The sequence below is a fragment of the Pelophylax lessonae genome (genome assembly GCF_965119305.1).
Source record: "Pelophylax lessonae genome assembly, chromosome: 10".
Taxonomy (NCBI): domain Eukaryota; kingdom Metazoa; phylum Chordata; class Amphibia; order Anura; family Ranidae; genus Pelophylax; species Pelophylax lessonae.
This window is the reverse complement of record NC_138777.1, coordinates 3339778-3367586: the sequence shown is the minus strand read 5'-3', so window position 1 is coordinate 3367586 and position 27809 is coordinate 3339778. Positions and strand designations below refer to the sequence as shown.

The 27809-nt window shown below is 49.3% G+C and overlaps 1 protein-coding gene and 1 long non-coding RNA gene across 6 annotated transcripts in view; one reads left to right on the top strand and one right to left on the bottom strand.

Annotated features, from left to right (window-relative positions):
- Window positions 1–27809, bottom strand: part of TUB (TUB bipartite transcription factor) — a 212964-nt gene that overhangs the window by 94760 nt on the left and 90395 nt on the right. For 2 of the 5 annotated variants that reach the window (XM_082269793.1, XM_082269796.1), the window contains exon 1: window positions 2948–3170. The exons of the other annotated variants lie outside the window; for them this stretch is intronic. In XM_082269793.1, the coding sequence (XP_082125919.1) occupies window positions 2948–2985 (38 nt within the window). In that variant the 5' untranslated portion in view covers window positions 2986–3170. Of the gene's footprint in view, window positions 1–2947; window positions 3171–27809 lie in introns of those variants that run through there. 5 annotated transcript variants of the gene reach the window in all.
- LOC309565056 lies at window positions 3207–5076 on the top strand. Its single transcript, XR_014225779.1, has 3 exons — window positions 3207–3304; window positions 3420–3498; window positions 3803–5076. It is a non-coding gene; the product is annotated as an uncharacterized lncRNA (long non-coding RNA).

The following is a 27809-nucleotide window of genomic DNA, read 5'->3' as shown; positions in this document are numbered from 1 at the left end:
GGACCCAGCTATCCCCCCCCATGTGTAGAAAGGACCCCAGCTGTGAGGACCCAGCTATTCCCCCCCGCCCCCCCCCCCCCAAGTGTAGAGAGGACCCTGGCTTTGAGGGCTCAGCTCCCCTCAAGTGTATATAGGACCCCCGGCTGTGAGGGTTCAGTTACACCCCCCCCCAAGTATATAGAGGGCCCCGGCTATGAGGGCTCAGCTATCCCTCCCAAGTGTAGAGAGGACCCCAGCTGTGAGGGCTCAGCTCCCCCCCGAGTGTAGAGTGGACCCCGGCTGTGAAGGCTCAGCTATCCCCCCCCCCCCCCGATGTGTATGGAGGACCCCGGCTGCGATAACTCAGCTATCCCCCCCAAGTGTATAGAGGACCCCGGCTGTGAAGGCTCAGCTATCTCCCCCCCCCCCAAGTCCCCAAGTGTATAGAGGACCCCAGCTGTGAGGGCCCAGCTCTTCCAAAGTGTATAGTGACCCCGACTGTGAGGGCTTAGCTATCCCCCCCCCATGTGTAAAATGGACCCCGGCTGTGAGGACCCAGCTACCCCCCCCCCCCCCCCCCCCAAGTGTAGAGAGGATCCTGGCTGTGAGGGCTCAGCTACCCCCTGAGTGTAGAATGGACCCCAGCTGTGAGGGCTCAGCTATCCCCAAGTGTATGGAGAGACCACCGTTGTGAATGCTCAGCTACCCCCCAAAGTATCTGGAGGACCCTAGCTGTGAGGGCCCAGTTACCTCCCAAGTGTATGGTGAGACCCCAGTTGTGAGGGCTCAGCTATCCCCCGAGTGTATGGAGGGGCCCTGAGCTCCCGAGTGTGTAGAGGATCCTGGCTATTAGGGCTCAGCTACCCCCCCCCCCCAAGTGTATAGAGGACCCCAGCTGTGAGGGCTTAGTTATCCACCCAAGTGTATAAAGGGCCCTGAATGAAGGGCTCAGCTACCTCCCCCCCCCCCCTTTCAAGTGTATGGAGAGACCCCAGCTGTAAAGGCTCAGCTACCCCCCCCCCCCCAGGCTTTGGAGGTCATAGCTGTGAGGGCTTAGCTACCCCCGAGTATATAGAGGACCCCAGCTGTGAGGGCTCAGCTACCCCCATGTGTATGGAGGGGCCCTGGCTGTGGGGGCTCAGCTACCCCCGAGTATATAGAGGACCCCAGCTGTGAGGGCTCAGCTACCCCCATGTGTATGGAGGGGCCCTGGCTGTGGGGGCTCAGCTATCCCGCCCCCCCCCCCCAAGTGTAGAGAGGACCCCGGCTGTGAGGGCTCAGCTCCCCTCAAGTGTATAGAGGACCCCCGGGTGTGAGGGTTCAGCATTCCCCCCAAGGGTATAGAGGACCCCAGCTGTGAGAGCTCAGCTATCCCCCCAAGTGTAGAGAGGACCCCAGTTACCTCCCAAGTGTATGGAGAGACCCCAGTTGTGAGGGCTCAGCTATCCCCCGAGCGTATAGAGGACCATGACTGTGAGGGTTTAGCTACCCCCCGAGTGTATAAAGGGGCCCTGGCTGTGGGGGCTCAGCTATCCCTGAGTGTATAGAGGACCCCAGCTGTGAGGGCTCAGCTACTCCCCAAATGTATGGAGGGCCCCAAATGTAATGGCTCAGCTATTCCCAGTCCCAGAGTGTATGGCGGGGACCCTCACTACAAGGGAGCTCCGCTCCCTACAAGTGTATGGAGGGTCCCAGCTTTGAGGGGGCTGAAATATTCACTAAAAGTATAGGGGGCCTGGCTGTGAGGGGGCTCATCAACCCCCAATGTATGGATGGGCATGGTCGCAAGGGGGCTCATATACCACCCAAATGCAGAGAGGGTCCCTGGCTGTGGGAGGCTCAGCTCTTCCCTGAGTATCCGACGGGGCCCCCATGATTTCTATCAGCAGCCCTGAGGTAGGTTGTACGGGGCCCCCGTGATTTATGTCAGCAGCCCTGAGGTAGGTTGTACGGGGCCCCTGTGATTTATGTCAGCAGCCCTGAGGTAGGTTGTACGGGGCCCCCATGATTTCTGTCAGCAGCCCTGAGGTAGGTTGTACGGGGCCCCCGTGATTTATGTCAGCAGCCCTGAGGTAGGTTGTACGGGGCCCCCATGATTTCTGTCAGCAGCCCTGAGGTAGGTTGTACGGGGCCCCCGTGATTTCTATAAGCAGCCCTGTGGTAGGTTGTACGGGGCCCCCGTGATTTCTATCAGCAGCCCTGAGGTAGGTTGTACGGGGCCCCCGTGATTTCTATCAGCAGCCCTGAGGTAGGTTGTACGGGGCCCCCGTGATTTCTGTCAGCAGCCCTGCACAATGGGGGGCTCCCAGGAATTATTTAACCCTTTTACTTCCAAAAGACTTCACAGAGCAGCAATGGATTCTTCTGAGCACCATTAACCTCTTCCCTGCCGAGGGGCACAGAGTGCTGTGGAGACTCGTTAACTCTTTTCCTGCTGGATGAATCCTGATAACGGAATGCCATTTAACTCCTTCACCACCAGGAAGCCCACGTTGATGTATTTTTCATTATAACTTTCCAAGTAAACATGTCGGCTTCCTGGTCCAATTAACCATTTAACATCCAAGAGATAAGCCAGCAATCAAACCACCATTTAACCCTTTACCGGCAAACACTTGACCTCTGATCCTGATTTAACCCCTCGACAGGCAAGGAGTACCCCACTGTGCTCTGCCGTAGCTGAAGTACCTCATTATAAATTTTCGGGGCTGCAAACATTTAACCCCTCAGTTGCCGGGACAGCGATGGGCTCCGAACATCAGCAAGGGGCCCCCATCACTGCTGAGAAAACGTCTGGAGCTGGGACAGGCCCAGACAGCGATGCTTAACCCCTTCCCGGCCACAAGCTCTCAGAACAAGTAACGGTTTGCAAAAATTGCAAGTATGTGACAAGAAATGGGTGACAACGTGAGACAGCGGACTGGGAAGGGAGGGGGGGGGGGGTACCGCCTGGGCGGTGGACATCTACCTGTATGGGATCCAATCAGACTGGTGCTTAGAAGTCATTGCTCCCTCTGCAAGTCTCAGGGTCCTCGGTACACAGGCGAGAAGATCTGCTCAGACCCGGGGAAGGCATCTGCTGTGTCGCTAGCAGCATCCTCTGGAGTCTTGGTGCAGGTGAGCAGTGCAGGAGGAGTAGAGCGCTGTGCAGCCAACAGGAGGATGGCGAGGAGGGGGGTCTATGCCAGCGACATCCTCATCTTCTGGAGTCTTGGCGCAGGTGAGGAGTGGAGAAGGAGCCGGGCACTGTGCAATGAACAAAAGGATGAGGCAAAGGTGAGGGTCTACGCCAGCATCATCCTCATCCTCTGGAGTCTTGGTGCAAGTCAGCAGTGCAGGAGGAGCCAGGCACAGTGCAGCCAATGGAAAGATGTGGAGGAGGGATGCTACACCAGTGAAATCCTCATCCTCTGGAGTCTTGGTGCAAGTCAGTAGTGCAGGAGGAGTTGGGCACTGTACAATGAACAGAAGGATGGGGCTACACCAGGGACATCCTCATCCTCTGGAGTCTTGGTGCAAGTGAGCAGTGCAGGAGCCAGGCACTGTGCAGTCAACAGAAGATGGGGAGGAGGGGGTTCTACTCCAGCGACATCCTCATCCTCTGGATTCTTGGTGCAGGTGAGCAGTGCAGAAGGTACCAGGCACTGTGCAGCCAACAGAAGGATGGGGAAGGGGGGGGGGGTGTCTACGCCAGTGACACCCTCATCTTCTGGACTCGGTGCAAGTGAGCAGTGCAGGAGTCAGGCACTGTGCAGCCAACAGAAGATCGGGAGGAGGGGGTTCTACGCCAGGGGCATCCTCATCCTCTGGAGTCTTGGTGCAGGTGAGCAGTGCAGGAGGAGCCGGGCACTGTGCAGCCAACAGAAGATCGGGAGGAGGGGGTTCTACTCCAGCGACATCCTCATCCTCTGGAGTCTTGGTACAGGTGAGCAGTGCAGGAGGAGTCGGGCACTGTGCAGCCAACAGAAGTATGGGGAGGAGGGGAGTCTATGCAAGGGACATCCTCATCCTCTGGAGTCTTGGTGCAGGTGAGCAGTGCAGTAGGAGTTGGGCACTGTGCAGCCAACAGAAGATCGGGAGGAGGGGGTTCTACGCCAGGGGCATCCTCATCCTCTGGAGTCTTGGTGCAGGTGAGCAGTGCAGGAGGAGCCGGGCACTGTGCAGCCAACAGAAGATCGGGAGGAGGGGGTTCTACGCCAGGGACATCCTTATCCTCTGGAGTCTTGGTACAGGTGAGCAGTGCAGGAGGAGTCGGGCACTGTGCAGCCAACAGAAGGATGGTGAGGAGGGGGTTCTACGCCAGGGACATCCTCATCCTCTTGAGTCTTGGTACAGGTGAGCAGTGCAGGAGGAGTCGGGCACTGTGCAGCCAACAGAAGGATGGTGAGGAGGGGGTTCTACGCCAGGGACATCCTCATCCTCTGGAGTCTTGGTGCAGGTGAGCAGTGCAGTAGGAGTTGGGCACTGTGCAGCCAACAGAAAGATGGAGAGGAGGGGGTTCTATGCCAGGGACATCCTCATCCTCTGGAGTCTTGGTGCAGGTGAGCAGTGCAGGAGGAGTCGGGAACCATGCAACAAACAGGGGGACGGAGAGGCTGGGGGTCTATGCCAGGGACATCCTCATCCTCTGGAGACTTGGTGCAGGTGAGCAGTGCAGAAGAAGTAGGGCACTGTGCAATGAACAGAAGGATGGGGGGAGGGCTTACGCCAGCGACATCCTCATCTTCTGTTCCAAAGCCAACGATGAAAAGCAATCTTCTCCCAGAGCCCAGAGCATCGTCCTCCTGGCACTACGGTTTCTGCTCTGCACCGAGGCGACCACCCTGGAGCCGCTCACCGCTGTCCTGTTCCACCATGACACTGAGCTGCCTGCGCCTGCACGGCAGGGATGGGATTCTTGAAGGGGATGAGCACAGGTTTTCCCTGGGAGACACTGCAGCCTGATGTGACACAGCAGCATCAGCTCCTCCGGCTCCCTCATTCAATGACCATCTTCCACTCCAGCTCAGCACACAGCGGCTCCACATCAGCAGCCAGACACAACCCACTGTGATGTCATCCGCCAGTCGCCCAGCCTGCTGCAAAAGCCGAGATGGAGCAGAGAGGCCGAGCGATGGAGGAGGAACTCTGCCTGCTGTGCCAGGGGCATCATGTGACCCGTGCCACGCTCCCTGGAACAGCAGAAGTGGGGCGATGTTACAGATAATGTACATTTACAGTATCTGACAAAAGTAAGTACACCCCACACATTTCTGTAAATATTTTATTCTATCTTTTCATGTGACAACACTGAAGAAATGACACTTTGCTACAATGTAAAGTAGTGAGTGTACAGCTTGTATAACAGTGTAAATTTGCTGTCCCCTCTGTAGCACTGCCTCCATGGGAGCTGCATAGATTGGATTCCCCTGCGTTACCCATAGCAACAGACAATTGAACGTATGGCTTTAAGTCCTTGGCTCAGTCAATGAACAGTCCAGGGGATTTGTTTTTTTTGCATTTTATTTTGGAACTCTGATGGGAGAAGGGATGAGTGGGATACTCCAACTAGCAACTATGCACAAGTTGAGGACAACTATCTGCAGCGTGTGCGGCAAGGCCGCTGCTTCACTTAGCCACAGAGGTGAAAATTTAAATGATGACCTGACTGTACTTTAATCTTCTCTTCAGGGTCTATCTTGGCACCCCCTTTCTGACCCACTGTGTGGGCTGATTCCTGTCCACTGACTTTCCCTGGAGTGGTCCCCTTCCTGGGCAGACCCTTGGCAAGCTCACTGGTACTCACGAACACTGTTTTTCGCAGGAATCTCTGCCACTGCTCCACTGTCAGTTTCCACTGAACCACATAGCTCAGCTTCACACTTCTGGCCCACTGCCTGTGACCACTTCCTCTCTGACAGTAGGAGAGACAGTCGTCACCCTCCTCCTGGGACTCTGCTTCCCGCCAAAGATGCCCTGTCACATGTGCCCTTGGCTTTTATGACCAATCCCAGAATGCACTACAGTTGTGCCCTCCCACTGGGACTGTCACAAAAGCCTATGTGTCACTGGCTGGGTTTCCTCCACTGTCCAATAGGCTCCCCTATTGGATACAGTGGGGACACTCCCTCAGACCGAGTGAATCACACAGGGACACATGTAACAGGCAAAGCTAGAAATCCTAATCCCTGATAAGCAGAGAACAATTGAATGCTTTTACCTAGCACCTGACTAGGAGGGTGCTACACCTCAAAATAACACACAGCCATTAATGTCTAAACCGCTGGCAACAAAAGTGAGTACACCCCTAAGTGACAATGTCCAAATTGGGCCCAAAGTGTCAATATTTTGTGTGGCCATCATTATTTTCCAGCACTGCCTTAACCCTCTTGGGCATGGAGTTCACCAGAGCTTCACAGGTTGTCACTGGAGTCCTCTTCCCCTCCTCCATGATGACATCACAGAGCTGGTGGATGTTAGAGACCTTGCGCTCCTCCACCTTCCGTTTGAGGATCCCCACAGATGCTCAATAGGGTTTAGGTCTGGAGACATGCTTGGCCAGTCCATCACCTTTACCCTCAGCTTCTTTAGCAAGGCAGTGGTTGTCTTGGAGGTGTTTGGGGTCGTTATCATGTTGGAATATTGCCCTGTGGCCCAGTCTCTGAAGGGAGGGGATCACGCTCTGCTTCAGTATGTCACAGTACATGTTGGCATTCATGGTTCCCTCAATGAACTGTAGCTCCCCAGTGCCGGCAGCACTCATGCAGCCCCAGACCATGACACCCCCACCACCATGCTTGACAGTAGGCAAGACACACTTGTCTTTGTACTCCTCACCTGGTTGCCGCCACACACGCCTGACACCATCTGACACCAAATATGCAACAATTTTTTTTTTCAGACCGTCAGAGAGTTTTTTGCCATGAGGTGCCATGTTGAACTTCCAGTGACCAGTATGAGAGAGTGAGAGCGATAACACCAAATTTAACTCACCTGCTCCCCATTCACACCTGAGACCTTGTAACACTAACGAGTCACATGACACCGGGGAGGGAAAATGGCTAATTGGGCCCAATTTGGGCATTTTCACTTAGGGGTGTACTCACTTTTATTGCCAGCGGTTTAGACATTAATGGCTGTGTGTTGAGTTATTTTGAGGGGACAGTAAATTTACACTGTTATACAAGCTGTACACTCACTACTTTACATTGTAGCAAAGTGTCATTTCTTCAGTGTTGTCACATGAAAAGATAGAATAAAATATTTACAAAAATGCGAGGGGGTGTACTTACTTTTGTGAGATACTGTAAGATGAAAATGTCACCTCCCCGATACTCTATACATTCAATACAAGCAGAGATCCTTAAAGTGGCTGTAAAGACGGAAGGTTTGCATTGTCTACATTAAAGCGCTATTCAACCAAAACCAAAAATGTCAAATTTTGCAGCTTACTAGAGGTGCAGTGAATGGAAATGTTGGTGCCGAAGTCAAAAATGCAAGATGCACTTGGCTGAAAATCGAAACCGAAAATGAGTTTTTTAAACAAAAATATATAATTTTTAAGATTAAATTGCATTATATTCAGCTTTTTAATTAATTTCAGGAATTTAAAGGGTAACTCCACTTTCGTTGGGAAAATAAAATAGCAAATAAAGAAAAAACAATATAGCGTATACAATTGTGACACAAATTATATTGTAATTGAATGTCATTAAAAATTACCTTTCCTTTTCAATCTGCAGCCGCAGTAATGTTCTGAAAATGCAATATGACTGCCTGGTGGCGCTCTGTACAGGGGATGTGTCACAATAGAGAGCCAGGATGGGGTCAGTAAATATGTAATTTACCAGCTCCTTCCTTTTCTGAATGGACAGAGTCATAGTCAGTCACATTGTAAAAAAAATAAAATAAAATGATAAAAAATAATACAATTAAAATACCAAAAAATAAAAACTACTGACACCAGTGGGTGAACTTCCAGGATCGCAAAGGTCACACTTGCGACCGGGCCCTGGCATTCCACCACCGTGGGGGGGCCCCAAGATGGCAGGAAGGGGGCCCACTGCAGAACTTGTGAAAGGGTTCCGCTGCGGGACCGTAATAAAGATCCCCGCAATGAGCGTAAAGGGCCCCAGGATCAGTGGGAGGAGCCCCAGGCTTGAAGGGAAGGGCCCCGTCTAGTGGTCTGGGGGGCCCTTCATGGTTTCTTGCATCGGGGCCCTGAAGGTTCTAGTTACGCCTCTGCCCCTAACCCTTTAATAAAATAAATGTTATTATTATTATTTATTTATTTATTCTGCATTGGGGTTAGGGTGTTTATTTATTTATTTATATAATTAATAATAATGTATTTTTGTTTGAGTTTGGGTGCTTTGATATTATTATATAGGATTTATATAGCGCTGATAGTTTACGCAGCGCTTTACAACTTGAGGGTAGACAGTACAACTACAATACACTTTAATACAGGAGGAGTCAGAGCACCCTGCTCGTTAGAGCTTACAATCTAAGAGGGAGGGTTCAAGAGATACAAGAGGTAATAACCGTGGGGGATGGGCTGATGGAGAAAATAAAAGTATGGTGGTTGCCAGATAGGTTTCTCTAAGGCTCCGTTCACATCTAGGCGTTTTGGGGCGTTTTTGGGGAGTTTTTCTGCTCATGGATCAGCTCTCAAAATGCCCAACAAGACAAATCCTATTCATTTCAATGGCCCCTGTTCATATCTGAGCGTTTTGACGCTGTAAGCAAAACGCCCAACACTCAAAAAAGTACATGAGCTTCTTTTTGGGCAGATTACAGGCGTTTTCCATTGGTTTCTATTCAATCTAAAAACGCCTGCACAAAAAATGCCTGTAAAAACGCCAGTAAATCGCGGTAAAAATCGCAGTAAAATCGCTGTACAAATTGCGGTAAAATCACGGTAAAAAACGCGCGAAAACGCTACGCTCAGGTGTGAATGTAGCCTAAAGAGAGAGATGTGCTTTTATTATTATTATTATTATTATTAGTAATGTATTTAATATAATTTTTTAAGGTTAGGGGTTCATTATTATTTATTTATTATTACAATAATAATGAACCCCTGACAGTAATAATATACTTTGAAAAGTATATTATTAATTTGTTTTATTTATTATTTATTTGTGATGATTTTGAACTATTGGTATATTTATTCTACATTTATTTATTCAAATATTATTACTATTTTTTTTTTCTCATTTGAGCAGAAAAGCGAACAAAAAACGCAAAATGCGTGAATGTGCACAAAGTTGCCCAAATTGTGCGTTTCCATTCATTTCTATGGGAATAAAAACAGACCAAGAACACACAAATCTGCCCAATTTGAGCCTCAAAATAATCTCCAGATGTATTTGAGGTTGAGGCGTTTGTAGCGGAGATGTGAACGGTCTCTATAGAGAATAATTGATTTTTGCTTTACGACTTGGAGGTGTGAATGGGACACTATATACAATTAGGTCAATCTAAAAGGGATTGCACAGTAAGGATCCTTTCACACGGCTTTCCACCCAGCAGACTCTGTTTTGCTCAGCGGGGGATCGATCTGCCGACCCCCGCAGAGCAGGCGGATGACCGGTCCCTCTCTGCTTACTTTGCAGAGACAGAGCTGTCAGATCCCTGCTCTCCTCTATGGGGGATCAGATGAAAATGGACCGCCTGCTCCCCCCATCTGCCTCCTGCTGGCAAGGTCAGCACCCTGATTTGGCCAGTGGAGCGGAGCTTCAGCCTGGAATCAGGGTCTGGAGTAGGCTGGGAAGATCGAGAGTGAGAGGGGGGGGGGGGCCAAGTCGCTGCACCATGGGCCTCTGGTTTGTACTTGCCCTCTGGATCGAAAGTTGCCAGTCAGCCCCTGCTGGCCTGCACAGAGTCCTGACCTCAACCCAATAGAACACCTTTGGGATGAATTAGAGTGGAGACTGTGAGCCAGGCCTTCTCGTCCAACATCAGTGACCTCACAAATGCCCTTCTGGAAGAATGGTGAAACATTCCCATAGACACTCCTAAACCTTGTGGACAGCCTTCCCTGAAGAGTTGAAGCTGTTATAGCTGCAAAGGGTGAGCCAACTCAATATTGAACCCTACAGACTAAGATGTCATTAAAGTTCATGTGTGTGTAAAGGCAGGCGGCCCAATACTTTTGGTGATATAGTGTATATAGAGAGGTGTCCCAATGCTTTTGGTAACATAGTGTATATAGAGAGGCGTCCCAATACTTTTGGTAATATAGAGTATAGAGAGAGGTGTCCCAATACTTTTGGTGATATAGTGTATATAGAGAGGTGTCCCAATACTTTTGGTGATATAGTGTATATAGAGAGGTGTCCCAATACTTTTGGTGATATAGTGTATATAGAGAGGTGTCCCAATACTTTTGGTAATATAGTGTATATAGAGAGGTGTCCCAATACTTTTGGTAATATAGTGTATATAGAGAGGCGTCCCAATACTTTTGGTAATATAGTGTATATAGAGAGGCGTCCCAATACTTTTGGTAATATTGTGTATATAGAGAGGCGTCCCAATACTTTTGGTAATATAGTGTAAGTACCTGAGTCTGTCCCCGAGTCTGTCCTCATATGAGCTTCCCCTGTTCCTTGCACAGCCATCACTCACACTGGGAGAGGGAGGAGTCAGCACTCTAAACCAATCAGAGTTCTGCTGCTCTGAGTCGACAGTTTAAAAGTGCTTACAGAAAAAGACAACCTCATCAGTTTACTTCTGCTCCTTCACTGTCCAATCACACACTGGGATGGTGACCAAGCTACTACATTGCTTAACTGCAGAAGAGAAAAATAAGGTCATTGACTTGGCTGTACTACCTGATCAGTGCGTACCAACAGGGGGGGGGGGGGTGGTCTGCCCCGAATGCCACACATTAGGGGGTGTAAGGGAGCACCAGGGTGGCACCCAGGGCCGGCCGCCGGACTGTCTCCGCCGCTCATTGACCCCCTAGCAACCAATCACCTGCTCATTAACTAGCAAAGTTAACTAAAGCACCCCGTCCCTCCCGCTGTTTATTCAGCGTTGGTGAGTCTCCAATCTGCTTGAAATCCTGCTCTGCTCTCCTCCTAATAAGGTAGGAAGGGGAGGGGCGGGTGCTTTGTATTGTAAAGGGTTCCATTGGGGGGGGGCTGTGTAATGTAAAGGGTTCTATGGGGGGGCTGTGTAATGTAAAGGGTTCTATGGGGGGGCTGTATAATGTAAAGGGTTCTATGGGGGGGGGGGCTGTGTAATGTAAAGGGTTCTATTGTGGGGGGGTGGGGGCTGTATAATGTAAAGGGTTCTATGGGGGGGCAGGGGCTCTGTAATGTAAAGGGTTCCATGGGGAGGTTAGGGCTGTGTAATGTAAAGGGTTCTATGGGGGGTGCAGGGGCTGTGTAATGTAAAGGGTTCCATGGGGGGGCCGAAGCAGTGCACTGTAAAGGGTTCCATGGGGGGGCAGGGGCAGTGTAATGTAAAGGGTTCCATGGGGGGCTGGGGCTGTGTAATGTAAAGGGTTCCATGGGGGGGGGGGGGGGTGGGGGCTGTGAAGTGTAAAGGGTTCCATGGGGGGAGGCAGTGTAATGTAAAGGGTTCCATTGGGGGAGTGTATAATGTAAAGGGTTCCATGGGGGGGGGCGGGGGCTGTGTAATGTAAAAGGTTCCATTGTGGGGCTGTATAATGTAAAGGTTTCTATGGCTAGCTGTATAATGTAAAGGGGTCCATAGGAGGGGGCTGTGTAATTTGAAGGGGTCCTGAGGTATGGGGGCTGTGTAATGTGAAGGGGCCCAGAGATAAGGGGCTGTGTAATGTACAGGGGTCCAGAGGTACAGGGGCTGTGTAATGTAAAGGGGTCCAGAGGTACGGGGGCTGTGTAATGTAAAGGGTTCCAGAGGTACGGGGGCTGTGTAATGTAAAGGGGTCCAGAGGTACAGGGGCTGTCTAATGTAAAGGGGTCCAGAGGTACGGGGGCTGTGTAATGTAAAGGGAGTCTTCCTACATTTTACCCGCAGTTATTGAGGCAGTGCTATAGATTTCTATTAGGTTGCGCATTTTTTTCTGCATTTTCTGAAAACGCACCAAAAGTCATGCATGCTTCATTTTTGGCGCACTTCCAGAAAACAGGAAAATTATTATTTTTTTTTTGGGGGGGGGGGGGTGACACCATGGTTTACTGCACCAGTTGACACCAACCCTAGTGACGCCACTAGAAGTAGCACATAGTAAGTGTGACACTGCCAGTTACATTTATTTCTGTCTGGCGCTTCAGGTCAGTCTGCGCCGTTTTTGCAGAGGAGGAGGAGGAGGGGGGCCTGGCCGCCGGGGGAGCAACAAGGTCAAACGAACAAAATATTTTATTTAAATACAGTATGTTCCTTATTAACCACAAAACATATAAATCCATTCTGTGTGCACCAAACGCCTTTGAAAACACAGATTTTACCTTGTAAATATAGCAGTGACATCATCACCGTACTGCACATAGCCTGTGCAGAGCTGTGGGAGGGGCCCAGCAGGCCCCACCCACCACAGAAAACTACAGGCGGGTGCAGAGACAAGTACAGTCCCCCTGCACAAGGAGACAGAGAGAGCAGAGCTGTGGGAGGGGCCAGCAGACTCCACCCATTACAGAAAACTACAGGAGGGGCGGAGACAAGACCAGTCACCCTGCACAAGGAGAGAGAGAGCAGAGCTGTGGGAGGGGTCCAGCAGGCTCCACCCATTACAAACATTTACAGGAGGGGGCGGAGACAAGGCCAGTCACCCTAAACAAGGTGAGAGAGCAGCAGTGGGTGGCCTTTTTTACAGGAAGTCTCATACTGGATTACTGCACAGATCTGGAAGAAATACATACAGATCACCGAGAGATTCATGACCGATGGATTTATTATCCCCGGGATCAGATCTAATCAGGCGTCATCCTCTATATTTTCCTTCTGGTTTTATTCTCGGTAGGTGGAAAGGTTCCTCTATGAATGTCAGGATGGAGTCGATGACTGTTCTGCCCTCTGTGAGTGGTGATGTGTGTAACGCTTATTAACATCCCCGGACACAGAGAGAGAATTAACGATCAATGACCCAGAGAGCCCTCATCAAAGGGCGCTGTGCGATCTCAGAGACGCCACCATCAGATGGCCGTCACCCCGTAACACCAGGCCATTTCTGTGGGCGGAATCTGCGCTGGAATTTTATTTTATCGATGTAACAAATTTATTTTCCTGCTCTAGTGTCCATACAGAAAAAAGATACAACGATTCATCGCCTGGATTACATGTCCATCAAAGGAAGCCTCAAGTGGCAGAAATTCGGAGGATGTCTTTGCTGACCTTGTCTGAAAATGTAAATTGCCTGGCTGTGTCTGGATCCTCAGAACAAATGTATCAGTGAATTCAGACCTCCTGATTCACAAGTTTTGCTGGGTTGGTGAAAGTACTAAAGCTGCTGGATCAGCTTGACAGCCAGAGAACTTGCATTTTCAGGAGAGGTCAACCATGGGACCACCATTCTTCCACACTGTAAGTCTCCATTCATCTACTTCACACAATAAAAGAAATCTAAACGTTTCCACAGACTGATGGCTGAGCCAGCATTCGGCTCATAGACTTTAGCAAGTTGTGTCTACCGTGCTGGATTCACCACACAACTATAAATGTTCCTTAGCTGCAGCAGCACTGGGACTCTGCAAAGTCGTCCAGGATCATTTATAGAACACTAAACAATTGATCTGTAGAGTTGCCATTTTTAATTTTTCATCACTTTTACCTGGAGGCATCAGGACCAAAAAGTTCAATCAAATGTGTAACACGTGTTCAGTATACTGAGGATGGAGACCATGTGATCTGAGGAACAGAGACTGGAGACAACATGATCTGAGGAGCAGAGGATGGAAATTATGTGATCTGAGGAGCAGAGGCTGGAGACCATGTGATCTGAGGAACAGAGGCTGGAGACAACATGATCTGAGGAGCAGAGGATGGAAATGATGTGATCTGAGGAGCAGAGGCAGGAGACAACATGATCTGAGGAGCAGAGGATGGAAATTATGTGATCTGAGGAGCAGAGGCTGGATACACAATGATCTGAGGAGCAGAGGCTAAAGATGATGTGGTTGGAGGAGCAAAGGCTGGAGACAAAGTGATCTAAGTAGCAGAGGCTGGAGACCATGTGATCTGAGGAGCAGAGGCTGGAGACCATGTGATCTGAGGAGCAGAGGCTGGAGACAGCATGATCTGAGGAGCAGAGTAGGGATGATCGAACGGTTCAGGTCAACCATCGGTTCGACCCGAACATTGACTGTTCGAAATTCGGCCGAATTCCGAACTTTTTGCGGTAAAAGTGCGGAATTCGGCACCAGAACCACCCAAAATGCAATGGGACAGGAACTGGGCTTTAAAAGACCAGAAACGTGAGTAAAAGCCTATTGAGGGGGCAGGAGGATGCTAGGAATGTGATTGGAGTAACTAGGGGGTCCAGAGGCCAATCATTAGTGAATACGCCCCCCAATATATAACATAGCCCCGCCAAATCTCTAGCACTGTAATACAGGAGCTGAGGAAGAGAGTGGAAGCAGTTCTGTTACTCCTGCTGCAAAAGTGTAATTTATCAATTATTAGTGTGAGGAAAGGGATATCTAGTGTAGTTAGGGTGCTATTTTCCACTATAGTTAGATTTAATAATCTAGTTTCTGTAGGGAAAGTGTTAAGTGTCAGGGGGACCATAGTGTAGTGTAGGGTGAACTGACTCTGACTGCTATGGCAGGGTGACCAAAACCCTTCCATGTCAGCGTGACCGCAAGAAGAAAAAGATAATTTTTCTTAGAATTTTTAGTAGAGCAGGGATGGGGTTCCGCTCCTTTCACACATATATGTGTGTATAAACCAAACTTTTCATCCCTAGAGCAGAGGATGGAAACTATGTGATCTGAGGAGCAGAGGCTAAAGATGACCTGGTTGGAGGAGAAAAGGCTGGAGACAAAGTGATCTAAGTAGCAGAAGCTGGAGAAGATGTGATCTGAGGAGCAGAGACTGGAGACCATGTGATCTGAGGAGCAGAGACTGGAGACCATGTGATCTGAGGAGCAGAGACTGGAGACCATGTGATCTGAGGAGCAGAGACTGGAGACCCTGTGATCTGGGGGGCAGGGTGTTCCGTGAGAATTACCTACCCGTGAGAATTACCTACCCCTCGTCACTTCCGGTTCACGGCACTGTATGGAATGCAGCGCTTACATTAAAACAGCGGGGCTGCAATACGAATCATCTCCGCTCGTGTGCCTGTCACTTCCCTGATCTCGGCAACTAAATATAAAAGCGGCGGCGGGTGTATGTAAACATAAATCACGGAGACGCCAGCCGCTTTTATATTTACTTGCCGAGATCAGGGAAGTGACAGGCACACGAGCGGAGATGATTCGTATTGCAGCCCCGCTGTTTTATTTAACCGCCGCGTGGGTAGGTTTTTTCTACGGTACACTGTGCTATTTCCATACTAGTGCGCATGCGCACTAGTCTGCTCCTCTGTTGTCCCTTTAGGTATCCGGCCCTGTGAGCATGCGCACTGCTGCGCTGCTCAGCTGTTCCTGGCCGGAAGTGACGAGGGGTAGGTAATTCTCACGGGGTAGGTAATTCTCACGGAACAGGTCTGGCTGGAGACCATGTGATCTGAGGAGCAGAGGCTGGAGACCATGTGATCTGGGGGGCAGAGGCTGCAGACCCTGTGATCTGAGGAGCAGAGACTGGAGACCATGTGATCTGAGGAGCAGAGCTTGGAGACCATGTGATCTGAGGAGCAGAGCCTGGAGATAGCATGATCTGAGGAGCAGAGGCTGGAGACCATGTGATCTGAGGAGCAGAGACTGGAGACCATGTGATCTGGGGGGCAGAGACTGGAGACCATGTGATCTGGGGAGCAGAGGCTGCAGACCATGTGATCTGGGGAGCAGAGGCTGCAGACCATGTGATCTGAGGAGCAGAGACTGGAGACCATGTGATCTGAGGAGCAGAGGCTGGAGACCATGTGATCTGGGGGGCAGAGGCTGGAGACCATGTGATCTGAGGAGCAGAGACTGGAGACCATGTGATCTGAGGAGCAGAGGCTGAAGACCATGTGATCTGGGGAGCAGAGGCTGCAGACCATGTGATCTGAGGAGCAGAGACTGGAGACCATGTGATCTGAGGAGCAGAGGCTGGAGACCATGTGATCTGGGGGGCAGAGGCTGGAGACCATGTGATCTGAGGAGCAGAGACTGGAGACCATGTGATCTGAGGAGCAGAGGCTGAAGACCATGTGATCTGGGGGGCAGAGGCTGGAGACCATGTGATCTGAGGAGCAGAGACTGGAGACCATGTGATCTGAGGAGCAGAGGCTGAAGACCATGTGATCTGGGGGGCAGAGGCTGGAGACCATGTGATCTGAGGAGCAGAGACTGGAGACCATGTGATCTGAGGAGCAGAGGCTGAAGACCATGTGATCTGGGGAGCAGAGGCTGCAGACCATGTGATCTGAGGAGCAGAGACTGGAGACCATGTGATCTGAGGAGCAGAGGCTGGAGACCATGTGATCTGAGGAGCAGAGACTGGAGACCATGTGATCTGGGAAGCAGAAGTTTGAGGTTCTGTACTGTGAGTGATGTAAGACTGGCAGACTATGCAGGAAGGTGAGTGAGACACACTGAGGTTGGAGGCTCTGTACCCAGCACTGTTCCTCTCATACATGCTACATCCTTGTGATCCAGATTCTCTCAATAAAACGTGTTGGTCCAGACATCACCATGGAAACGGGTTACTAAGCCCAGACCTGGCAGATATCAGTTCTGTACATTCCTATTATCTTCTCGATATGAAAAGATATAACCCCCCTCCCCCACACCACCACCACCTCCCCCCACCTCAATGAGCGGTCCTCACCCCAATATTAACCTGTGTCACAAGAATTTCTCAATATGTAAAGTCACATCAGTCTCTGTACCAGAGGAGCTTACACTCTAATGTTCCCTCCCCCACAGTCACATCAGTCTCTGTACCAGAGGAGCTTACACTCTAATGTCCCCTCCCCCACAGTCACACACTTTTATTATTATATATTTATATAGCTCTGACATATACCGCAGTGCTGTACAGAGATCACTGAGCCAATCACATCAGTCTCTGTACCAGAGGAGCTTACACTCTAATGTCCCCTCCCCCACAGTCACATCAGTCTCTTTACCAGAGGAGCTTACACTCTAATGTCCCCTCCCCCACAGTCACATCAGTCTTTGTACCAGAGGAGCTTACACTCTAATGTCCCCTCCCCCACAGTCACATCAGTCTCTGTACCAGAGGAGCTTACACTCTAATGTCCCCTCCCCCACAGTCACATCAGTCTCTGTACCAGCGGAGCTTACACTCTAATGTCCCCTCCCCCACAGTCACATCAGTCTCTGTACCAGAGGAGCTTACACTCTAATGTCCCCTCCCCCACAGTCACATCAGTCTCTGTACCAGAGGAGCTTACACTCTAATGTCCCCTCCTCCACAGTCACATCAGTCTCTGTACCCGAAGAGCTTACACTCTAATGTCTCCTCCCCCACAGTCACATCAGTCTCTGTATCAGAGGAGCTTACACTCTAATGTCCCCTCCCCCACAGTCACATCGTCTCTGTACCAGAGGAGCTTACACTCTAATGTCCCCTCCCCAACAGTCACATCGTCTCTGTACCAGAGGAGCTTACACTCTAATGTCCCCTCCCCCACAGTCACATCAGTCTCTGTACCAGAGGAGCTTACACTCTAATGTCCCCTCCTCCACAGTCACATCAGTCTCTGTACCCGAAGAGCTTACACTCTAATGTCTCCTCCCCCACAGTCACATCAGTCTCTGTATCAGAGGAGCTTACACTCTAATGTCCCCTCCCCCACAGTCACATCGTCTCTGTACCAGAGGAGCTTACACTCTAATGTCCCCTCCCCAACAGTCACATCGTCTCTGTACCAGAGGAGCTTACACTCTAATGCCCCCTCCCCGTCACACACTATTATTATTATACATTTATATAGCTCTGACATATACCGCAGTGCTGTACAGAGATCAGTGGGTCAGCGCTGGCTCGCCTTTCTCATCTTACAGTAGATGGTATCATTGTAGAACGATCGGACTCCAGGTCACTTTATAGCGAATATCGTGTTCTCTCCCAGGAACGGACGAGGATACAGAAGTCATTTTATATGAAGGTCACACAAGGTGTTGGTGATTCTCCGGGATGTATATTGTACTGTAAAGTCGAATGTACAGTGAATGTTAATTGAGCCAATTTTCTCGCATTTCACTTTCCTTAGAAAATGAAGATCGGTTTTGCGGACGTTCGGCTCGCAGTACTTGGCCGGGACCTTACTCGGGGTAATTAGCAGTTCTTTGATGTCGGGATAATGGCGTCATATAATCTCGCCTTTCTGCTGGTGAAGAGGCAAAGCGGAGCTTGGGAAGCATTGATCACAGGCAGCGCGATCGATCCATAAAGGTGCAACCGGTTTCTTTCTTAGACATTAAAATGGAACTCCAGACAAAACCTTTTCTTATCGCTCATCAATGCCCCTCAATGCATCTGTGGTGCTCCGCAGTGCCAGTTATTGTGAACGCGAATGCAATGTATAGTAATGGACAATACAAGGAGCGCGGCAGCATGTATATGGTGCCTTGTGACGGAAAAATGAAATCTCTTAGTACCGGTTCACACATATGCGATGCAGGAACCCTGCGAATCCACTGCGGGTTCCCGCATCGCATTTAACTCGCAGGCAGTTCACACTGCCATATGCAAATTGCTGGGGGTGTCAATACTAATTTGACGACATCCCCCCAGTTCAGTTCGCATATCGCAGTGCAAACTGTCATCCAGAAAAGGGTCCTGTGCGAGTTGTGTCCAAATGTGATTCAAATTCAGCCACACAATCTGCATGGCTGAATTTACATCGCACAGACATCGCATGTGATTTGCAAAGCAGTGCGCTGCGAATCACATGCGATGTCTGTCATCGCATATGTGTGAGCCGGCACTAACTCTTGCTCATCCCTAAGATTGCATTCCTATCTAAGGGGCCATTCACACCTAATGCAGTGGGATGCAGTTGGATGCACTTTGGACTGCACTTCAACTGCATAGCCATAGACAGCCCAAAATCAAGGTCATTCTATGAGCATAGTTCACATTAATGCATTGCAGTGCAGTCAAAAAAAGTAAAGCATGCTGCATTTTTCTGCACTCTAAATGAGCAAAAAAGTGCACAAATGCACTGCAATGCACAGTGCACTTAGAAGCCCAGGGAAAGAAAGAAGGAAGGGAAGGCAGGGAAAACGCATGTCAACTGCATGCAAATGTGCGTCAACTGCATTTAAATGTGCTCCAAGTGCATGTAATTGTGCTTCAACTGCATGCAAATGTGCATTAACTGCATGTAAATATGTGTCAACTGCATGCAATAGTGCGTAAACTGCATGTAATTGTGCTTCAACTGCATGTAAATGTGTGTCAACTGCATTTAAATGTGCTCCAAGTGCATGTAATTGTGCTTCAACTGCATGCAAATGTGCATTAACTGCATGTAAATATGTGTCAACTGCATGCAATAGTGTGTAAACTGCATGCAATAGTGCTTAAACTGCATGAAATTGTGCTTCAACTGCATGTAAATGTGTGTCAACTGCATTTAAATGTGCTCCAAGTGCATGTAATTGTGCTTCAACTGCATGCAAATGTGCATTAACTGCATGGAAATATGTGTCAACTGCATGCAATAGTGCGTAAACTGCATGCAATAGTGCGTAAACTGCATGAAATTGTGCTTCAACTGCATGTAAATGTGCACCAAGTGCATGTAATTGTGAGTCAACTGCATGCAAATGTGTGTCAACTGCATGCAAATTTGCGTCAACTGCATGCAAATGTGCATCAACTGCATGTAATTGTGCATCAACTGGATATAAATGTGTGTCAACTGCATGCAAATGTGCATTAACTGCATGTAAATGTGCGTCAACTGCATGTAAAATCCACATCAAATGCATGTATACGTGCAAGGAAAAAACATGCAGTAGATTTTCAGTTTCTAGTGTGAATGGGCTCTAAACTTTCTATAAACGCACATTTTTACTGGGGTTTTTTTTGCATATTTTTGCGCTACATGCATAGGGCAGCCCATTCATTTGAATAAGCCCCCCCCCCCCCCAAAAAAAAAGAAACTCGCCAAAGAAGCCCCTTTACTTTTTTAGGTGTTCAGCTTCACAATCTTTGGCGCCTTTATTGCGCATTTTAACACGTGCAAAAATGCATATCTGCTTGCCGTGTTTATGGTGGCATGACAGCGAGTCCTCGCTTCGGCAGGACATATCCAGTTGCAGATTCTTGGCATGAAAGACACGCCCAAAGAATGTCACCATTGTACACAGGGAGTGTCTAGTACATCCAGTCCTGCTGCCGGGATCCCCCATCCCCCCCCCCCGTCCCAGTACACAACAATTCCCCCCTGTCCCAGTACACGACAATTCCCCCCTGTCCCAGTACACGACAATTCCCCCCTGTCCCAGTACACAACAATTCAGCTCTGATTAATCACAGCTACATTACCGAGTACACAGAGAAGGTCTCCGCAGCAGGAGCTGTAAAAAAAAAAAAAGAAGCAGTCTGGTAATGTTTATCAACATTACTCAGCCATGAATACAGAAAGATACACAGAAACATTGTTTCATTTTGCATCTTTCTGTTTATTCATCTACAGATCAAAAGTTAAAAATAAATAGTGTTACTGCACATAAAAAGTGTGCGTTTTATTCTGTTATTTGTCCTATTTAAAGCAACATTTAAATTATTTTGGTACAAAGCATTGCAAAGTTATTTATAAATGAAGTAAAGTGGCTTTTTTCAATTTTGTGTTATGTGATACGAGTAAATATATGTAAAGGGTGTAAAAATATTATTGAACAAAGCAAATAAAACAGAAAAAGAAAAAATTAAAGTATAACTAATGGCAACATTTTTTTTTTTCATTTTGAATGGAGTGGAGAGGGATTAGAACCCCTGTCAGTTTTTATTGCTGTCTGTGCCCCCATTAACCACTTGCTGACTGCTCACAGTAATCCTACTGCGGCAGCGCGGCTCTCCTGGGTCCAGCGACGTAGACCTACGTCGCTGGAGTTCATGTGTAGACACATGTTTAGACACAGCGGTAGTTGGGTCGGGGGAGGAGAGGCGCGATTGCCACCTCCCTTCCCCGTTCGTCGTGGAAAAGGTGAGAAGACCCGCCTGCTTATGTAAACAAAGCAGGCGGATCTTCTCCGTGACAGACAGGAAGAGATCACAGGATTCAGCAGCTGAACCTGCGATCTCTGTGCCTGTCACAGTGTTAACCCCTTCCCTGCCAGTGTCATTATTACAGTAACAGTGCATATTTGTCAAAATAAAACGCACACTTTTTATGTACAGTAACAGTATTTATTTTTTAACTAACATTGCTCAAAAAAATGGACACAGTGATTGATTGGTAAAGATCATAGGTGTGCACCTCAAAGCTCAGACACATATGTGTGTGTATATACTGGCAGTGTCAGAAGGGCAGTGGATGGTGTCAGTAGAGCAGTGGACGGTGTCAGTAGAGCAGTGGACAGTGTCAGTAGAGCAGTGGATGGTGTCAGATGGGCAGTGGATGGTGTCAGTAGACCAGTGGATGGTGTCAGTAGAGCAGTGGATGGTGTCAGATGGGCAGTGGATGGTGTCAGTAGACCAGTGGATGGTGTCAGTAGAGCAGTGGATGTTGTCAGATGGGCAGTGGATGGTGTCAGTAGAGCAGTGGATGGTGTCAGTAGAGCAGTGGATGGTGTCAGTAAGGCAGTGGACAGTGTTAGTAGAGCAGTGGACGGTGTCAGTAGGGCAGTGGACGGTGTCAGTAGAGCAGTGGACAATGTCAGTAGGGCAGTGGACGGTGTCAGTAGAGCAGTGGATGGTGTCAGTAGGGCAGTGGACGGTGTCAGTAGAGCAGTGGACGGTGTCAGTAGGGCAGTGGATGGTGTCAGTAAAGCAGTGGACAGTGTCAGTAAGGCAGTTCATGGTGTCAGTAGAGCAGTGGATGGTGTCAGTAGAGCAGTGGACGGTGTCAGTAGGGCAGTGGATGGTGTCAGTAGAGCAGTGGACGGTGTCAGTGGAGCAGTGGACGGTGTCAGTAGAGCAGTGGATGGTGTCAGTAGGGCAGTGGATGGTGTTAGTAGGGCAGTGGACGGTGTCAGTAGAGCAGTGGATGGTGTCAGTAGAGCAGTGGACGGTATCAGTAGAGCAGTGGATGGTGTCAGCAGAGCAGTGGACGGTGTCAGTAGGGCAGTGGATGGTGTCAGTACGGCAGTGGATGGTGTCAGTAGAGCAGTGGACAGTGTCAGTAGAGCAGTGGATGGTGTCAGCAGAGCAGTGGACGATGTCAGTAGGGCAGTGGACGGCGTCAGTAGAGCAGTGGATGGTGTCAGTAGAGCAGTGGACGGTGTCAGTAGAGCAGTGGACGGTGTCAGTAGAGCAGTGGACGGTATCAGTAGAGCAGTGGAGGGTGTCAGTAGAGCAGTGGACGGTGTCAGCAGAGCAGTGGACGGTGTCAGTAGGGCAGTGGACGGTGTCAGTACGGCAGTGGATGGTGTCAGTAGAGCAGTGGACAGTGTCAGTAGAGCAGTGGATGGTGTCAGCAGAGCAGTGGACGATGTCAGTAGGGCAGTGGACAGCGTCAGTAGAGCAGTGGTCGGTATCAGTAGAGCAGTGGACAGTGTAAGTAGAGCAGTGGACGGTGTCAGTAGGGCAGTGGATGGTGTCAGAAGAACAGTGGACGGTGTCAGTAGAGCAGTGGACGGTGTCAGTAGGGCAGTGGATGGTGTCAGAAGAACAGTGGACGGTGTCAGTAGGGCAGTGGATGGTGTCAGTAGAACAGTGGACGGTGTCAGTAGAGCAGAGGACGGTGTCAGTAGAGCAGTGGTCGGTATCAGTAGAGCAGTGAATGGTGTCAGTAGAGCAGTGGATGGTTTCAGTAGAGCAGTTGACGGTGCAGGAGGGAATGGAGTGGTGTCAGTAGGGCAGTGGATGGCGTCAGTAGTTTTTATTTTTATCATTCTTTACAATTTTATTTATTTTATTTGTTTTTTTACAATTTTTTAGCAGCCCTGTAAGGGGGCTTTGGTGAAATATCAGGGGGAATCTGCGCCACACAGGGTAATTACGGTGTGCCCAGGCACACCTGGCACACCCTGCATGACACATCTATGGTACCGATTGCTCACTGTGTTCATTCAGGAATGGAAGGGACCAGTACATATTTACCGACCCCTTCCCCTGCTCTCCATCTTGAAACATCCCCCTGTGTGTTCGCAGCAGCTTCCGGCAGGAGAGTAGAGCAGCCAGAAGCTCTGTGGGGGGAAGGAGCACACAGGGGGGCCTGGACAGCAGATGGAAGGGGCGCAAGTGCTAGGACCAATCCCCCTGCAGTACAGCTGGCAGGGGAAAGAAGAGTGCAGCTGGCAGCGCTGTGGGGGAAAGGAGCACACAGGGGGGCCTGGACAGCAGATGGAAGAGGTGCATGTGCTAGGACCAATCCCACTGCAGTGCAGCCGGCGGGGGGAAAGAGGAGGAGAAGCCATAAGCGCTGCAGGGGGAGGCAGAAGAGGATCGGTGTCTGCAATAAGACAGTACAGCCGGACCTCTTACTCAGCAGGTGCCTGGGCACCCCTTTCTGAACTGATGGGGGCCCGGGCCCAGCACAGGAGGGCTGGCTGTACCGCCTTATTGGCTTCGGCCCCTCCTCACCGGAATCTTCCATTTTCGCTCACATCTTTCTTTTCTGTGTATGTCGGAATGTTCCATGTGCCGGGTTCCCTTTTTGTTGTTTATTTCATCAGATTTTAGCGCCGCGTTCTCTCTATTGTGGCCGGCCGGCTCTATAATTACCGCCAATCCCCCCATTTCCAGTGTCACTGGCAATAATTGCAGCAATTCTCCTCTCCCGGGTGGGAAAAACGCCGCGAGCGGTTGGAAGTGCTCATTATCACACGGGGAGATTTTGCAGCTCATTCTTTGCAGCAGAGTTAAAGGGAAACTGTCACCATTCGTCTAATGCTGACCGGAAGATCGTTCAAACTCGTTTTCGAATTACGAACACTCAGCCGTGAGAGCAAACGATTCTGCCATCATGTAATGACCGAATTTTGATAGATAAATCCTTCAATGGACAGAAATGAATCCATTTTTCGTTCATTTTGTCATATATGCCGGTGCAAACAGTTCGGGTGAGAAACACATCAACCTTTCAATTTATCGTTCGTTCTGCAGAACTTTCCAAACTGTTCCTGAGATTTTTCAGCTCTGAAAAGTTAAAATCCTTTCAGTGTCGACGCCGTCTGTGGCCATAGCCACCCTTTTCCAAGATAGCGGTGGCCGCATTTCCAGTCGTGACGTCATCATGCTTCCGGCCAGGACAGGAGGAGACACATGTCTCCAATTGAGCAGGCTTACCAGGAACTCCTCCTACATGAAATAAAAAATGAATCAGGAAACGGGTAATGGTTTCAACTCGAGCTGGGATTGGACCCGCCGATCCACATGACAAGTCCTCCTTCACATTTAACCACTTTAGCCCTGGAAGGATTTACCCCCTTAATGACCAGGCCATATTTTGTGATTCGCCACTGCGTTATTTTAACAAACAATTGCGCGGTCGTGCGACACTTTACCCAAATAAAATCGATGTCCTTTTTTCCCCACAAATAGAGATTTCTTTTGGTGGTATTTGATCACCTCTGCGATTTTTATTTTTTGCGCTATAAACAAAAAAAGAGCGACAATTCTGGAAAAAAAAAAACAATATTTTTCACTTTCTGCTATATAACATCCCCCCCCCCCCCCCAAAAAAATCAAAAAATCTAATTTTTTCATCCTTTTAGGCCAATTTGTTTTCTGCTACATATTTTTGGTATAAAAAAATCCCAATAAGTGTATTTTGTTTGGTTTGCGCAAAAGTTATCGCATCTACAAACTAGGGGAAGATTTATGTCATTTTTATTTATTTTTATTTTTTTACTAGTAATGGCGGCGATCAGATTTTAGCGGGACTGCGACATTGCGGCGGACAGATCGATCCCCTAACTGACATTTTTTACACTTTTGGGGGGACCAGTGACATTACTACAGTAATCAGTGCTAAAAATATGTGCACTGTCACTGTACTAATGACACTGGCAGGGAAGGAGTTAACCCAGAGGCGATCAAAGGGTTAAGTGTGAGCCTAGGGGGTGCTCTCTAACTGGGGGGGGGGGGGGTTGGGCTTGTGGAATCAACACAGAGACCTGTGATCCTAAATAAGAGGACCACAGGCGCTCTGAGTACATTCCAGAGAGAACAACGGTCTACTATGTTTACAACAACAAACCGCCGCTCTCTCTCCATAGGGAGCGATCGCTGCCGCCAGCCCCATTGATTAACGGACCCCCTCCAATCACTCCAGCAGCAGACGGACCCCCCAGACCCCCCTCCAATCACTCCAGCGGAAGACAGACCCCCCTGGACCCCCCTCCAATCACTCCAGCGGCAGAAAGACCCTCCCTCCAATCACTCCAGGGGCAGATGGACCCCCCGGACCCCCCTCCAATCACTCCAGCGACAGACAGACCCCCCAGACTCCCCGGACCCCCCTCCAATCACCCCAGCGGCAGACGGACCCCCCAGACTCCCCGGACCCCCCTCCAATCACTCCAGCGGCAGAAAGACCCCCCTCCAATCACTCCAGGGGCAGATGGACCCCCCTCCAATCACTCCAGCGACAGACTGACCCCCCAGACTCCCCGAACCTCCCTCCAATCACTCCAGCGGCAAGTGGACCCCCCTCCAATCACTCCAGTGGCAGACGGACCCCCCAGACTCCCCGGACCTCCCTCCAATCACTCCAGCGGCAAGTGGACCCCCCTCCAATCACTCCAGTGGCAGACGGACCCCCTGGACTCACCAGACGCCCCTCCAATCACTCCAGCAGCAGATGGACCCCCCGGACTCACCGGACCCCCCTCCGTTCAATCCAGCGGCAGACAGACCCCCTCCAATCACTCCAGCGGAAGGCAGACAGACAGATGGACGAAACCCCCCCCCCCGCCAGTTTACTTACCTCCGTGGGACTGACAGGCGGCGGCTTCCCCCTCAGCCCCCATGTTCCCTCTCGGCGGCTGTCTCCTCCCTTCTCCCTCCTTGGCCAATAGGATGCCTTCTCCTTTCGGCCAGTCTGGAAACAGGTCTCAGGACCCGCTTCCTGATTTGCGAGAGGAGAATCAGTGTGGCAACAGCGAATATTCATTCGCTATTGTCACACAACTGGGTGGGCTCAGGGCGCAGTGCTCTGCACCCCGAGTCCACCCTTATTTGAAGCCTATTAGAGCCTCTGACTCTAATCAGGTGCTTAAAAAAAAAATCCCCCATTGGAATCCATGCATCAGGCGCGCTGCATGTAGATTAGGGGCCGGACGCATGGATGGGGGGGCGGAGCCCCTGCACCCCTAATGGATGGGCCGCCACTACTCTTCACACACAGCTATGTGATAACTCTAAGGCCCCTTTCACACAGGTGGACCGTTCAGATCCGCCTGTAAGTTTTTTTAGGCGGATCTGAACGGTCCCCCCATGCATCTCTATGGGGCATTGGATGTCAGTGGAGACATGTCCTCTGACATCCGATCCGATCCGTCAAATCCGGATGGATGGAAACCCTATTTTCCATCCGTCCGGCGGATCAGATGAGAACGGACAGGCGGTCCGTTCTCATCTGATTCCCCCATAGAGAACAGCGGGGATCTGACAGCTCCGTCTCTGCACACAGAGTGGAGACAGAGCTGCCATCCGCATGCTCAGCGGGGATCGGCGGATCGATCCCCCGCTATGAAAAACGCAGAGATGTATAGTAACGAAGTAGAACTACTTAAGTACTGTACTTAAGTACCGAAATGCGGTATCTGTACTTTCCTAGAGTAGAATTTTTTTCTCCTACTTCTACTTTTACTTCACTACATTTTTTCGATGATTTCGATACTTCTACTCAAGTATTTTTTTTTTGTGCTGCATAGTTACTCGTTACTTTTAAAAAAATTACCACTGCCAGAACAGTAGATGGCAGGTTGCATAAAGCTCAAAAAAATGTGTATAATGTCATTTGTAAATCAGCGCATACGAAAATAAAGGCTGTGTATAATAAAAGCTGCTATACCAAATCTTTCCAATAAAAAGAAAATATGAAACAAACATATAAATGGTGCTACAGCGCTTAAAGTGCATCAAGAAACTACTAACAAACACAGGTTAATCATTTGAATAAATCATTTGAAATAATAAAAGACAATATGATGTTCAAACTTTTGACTTCTTTCTTTAATAACTACATAACACAGTACTTGTACTTTTACTTTCAGTACTTGAGTAGAATTTTTTTTTCAAAACTACTGGTACTTTTTACTTTTAGTACTTAAGTAGCAAATTTTTTGAAAAAACTACTTGCAATACTTAAGTAAAAAAAATGTTGAATACTTTAGTACTTCTACTTAAGTAACTTTTTCTGCGAGCACTTCCACTTCTACTCAAGTCACTTTTTGATTGAGCACTTGTACTTTTACTCAAGTAGAAATTTCGAGTACTTTATACAAGTCTGGAAAAACGGAGTCCACCGATGGACCGGCATGTGTGAAAGGGGCCTAAGGCCTCTTGCACATGATACTCCTGTTTGAGCATCTACTTTTTCACCGGGTTTTTTTTTTTTTCTTTTTTCATATATTTTGCGCATATGCATTTGCGCAATTCCGCACAATTTTGCAGAAACGTTTTCT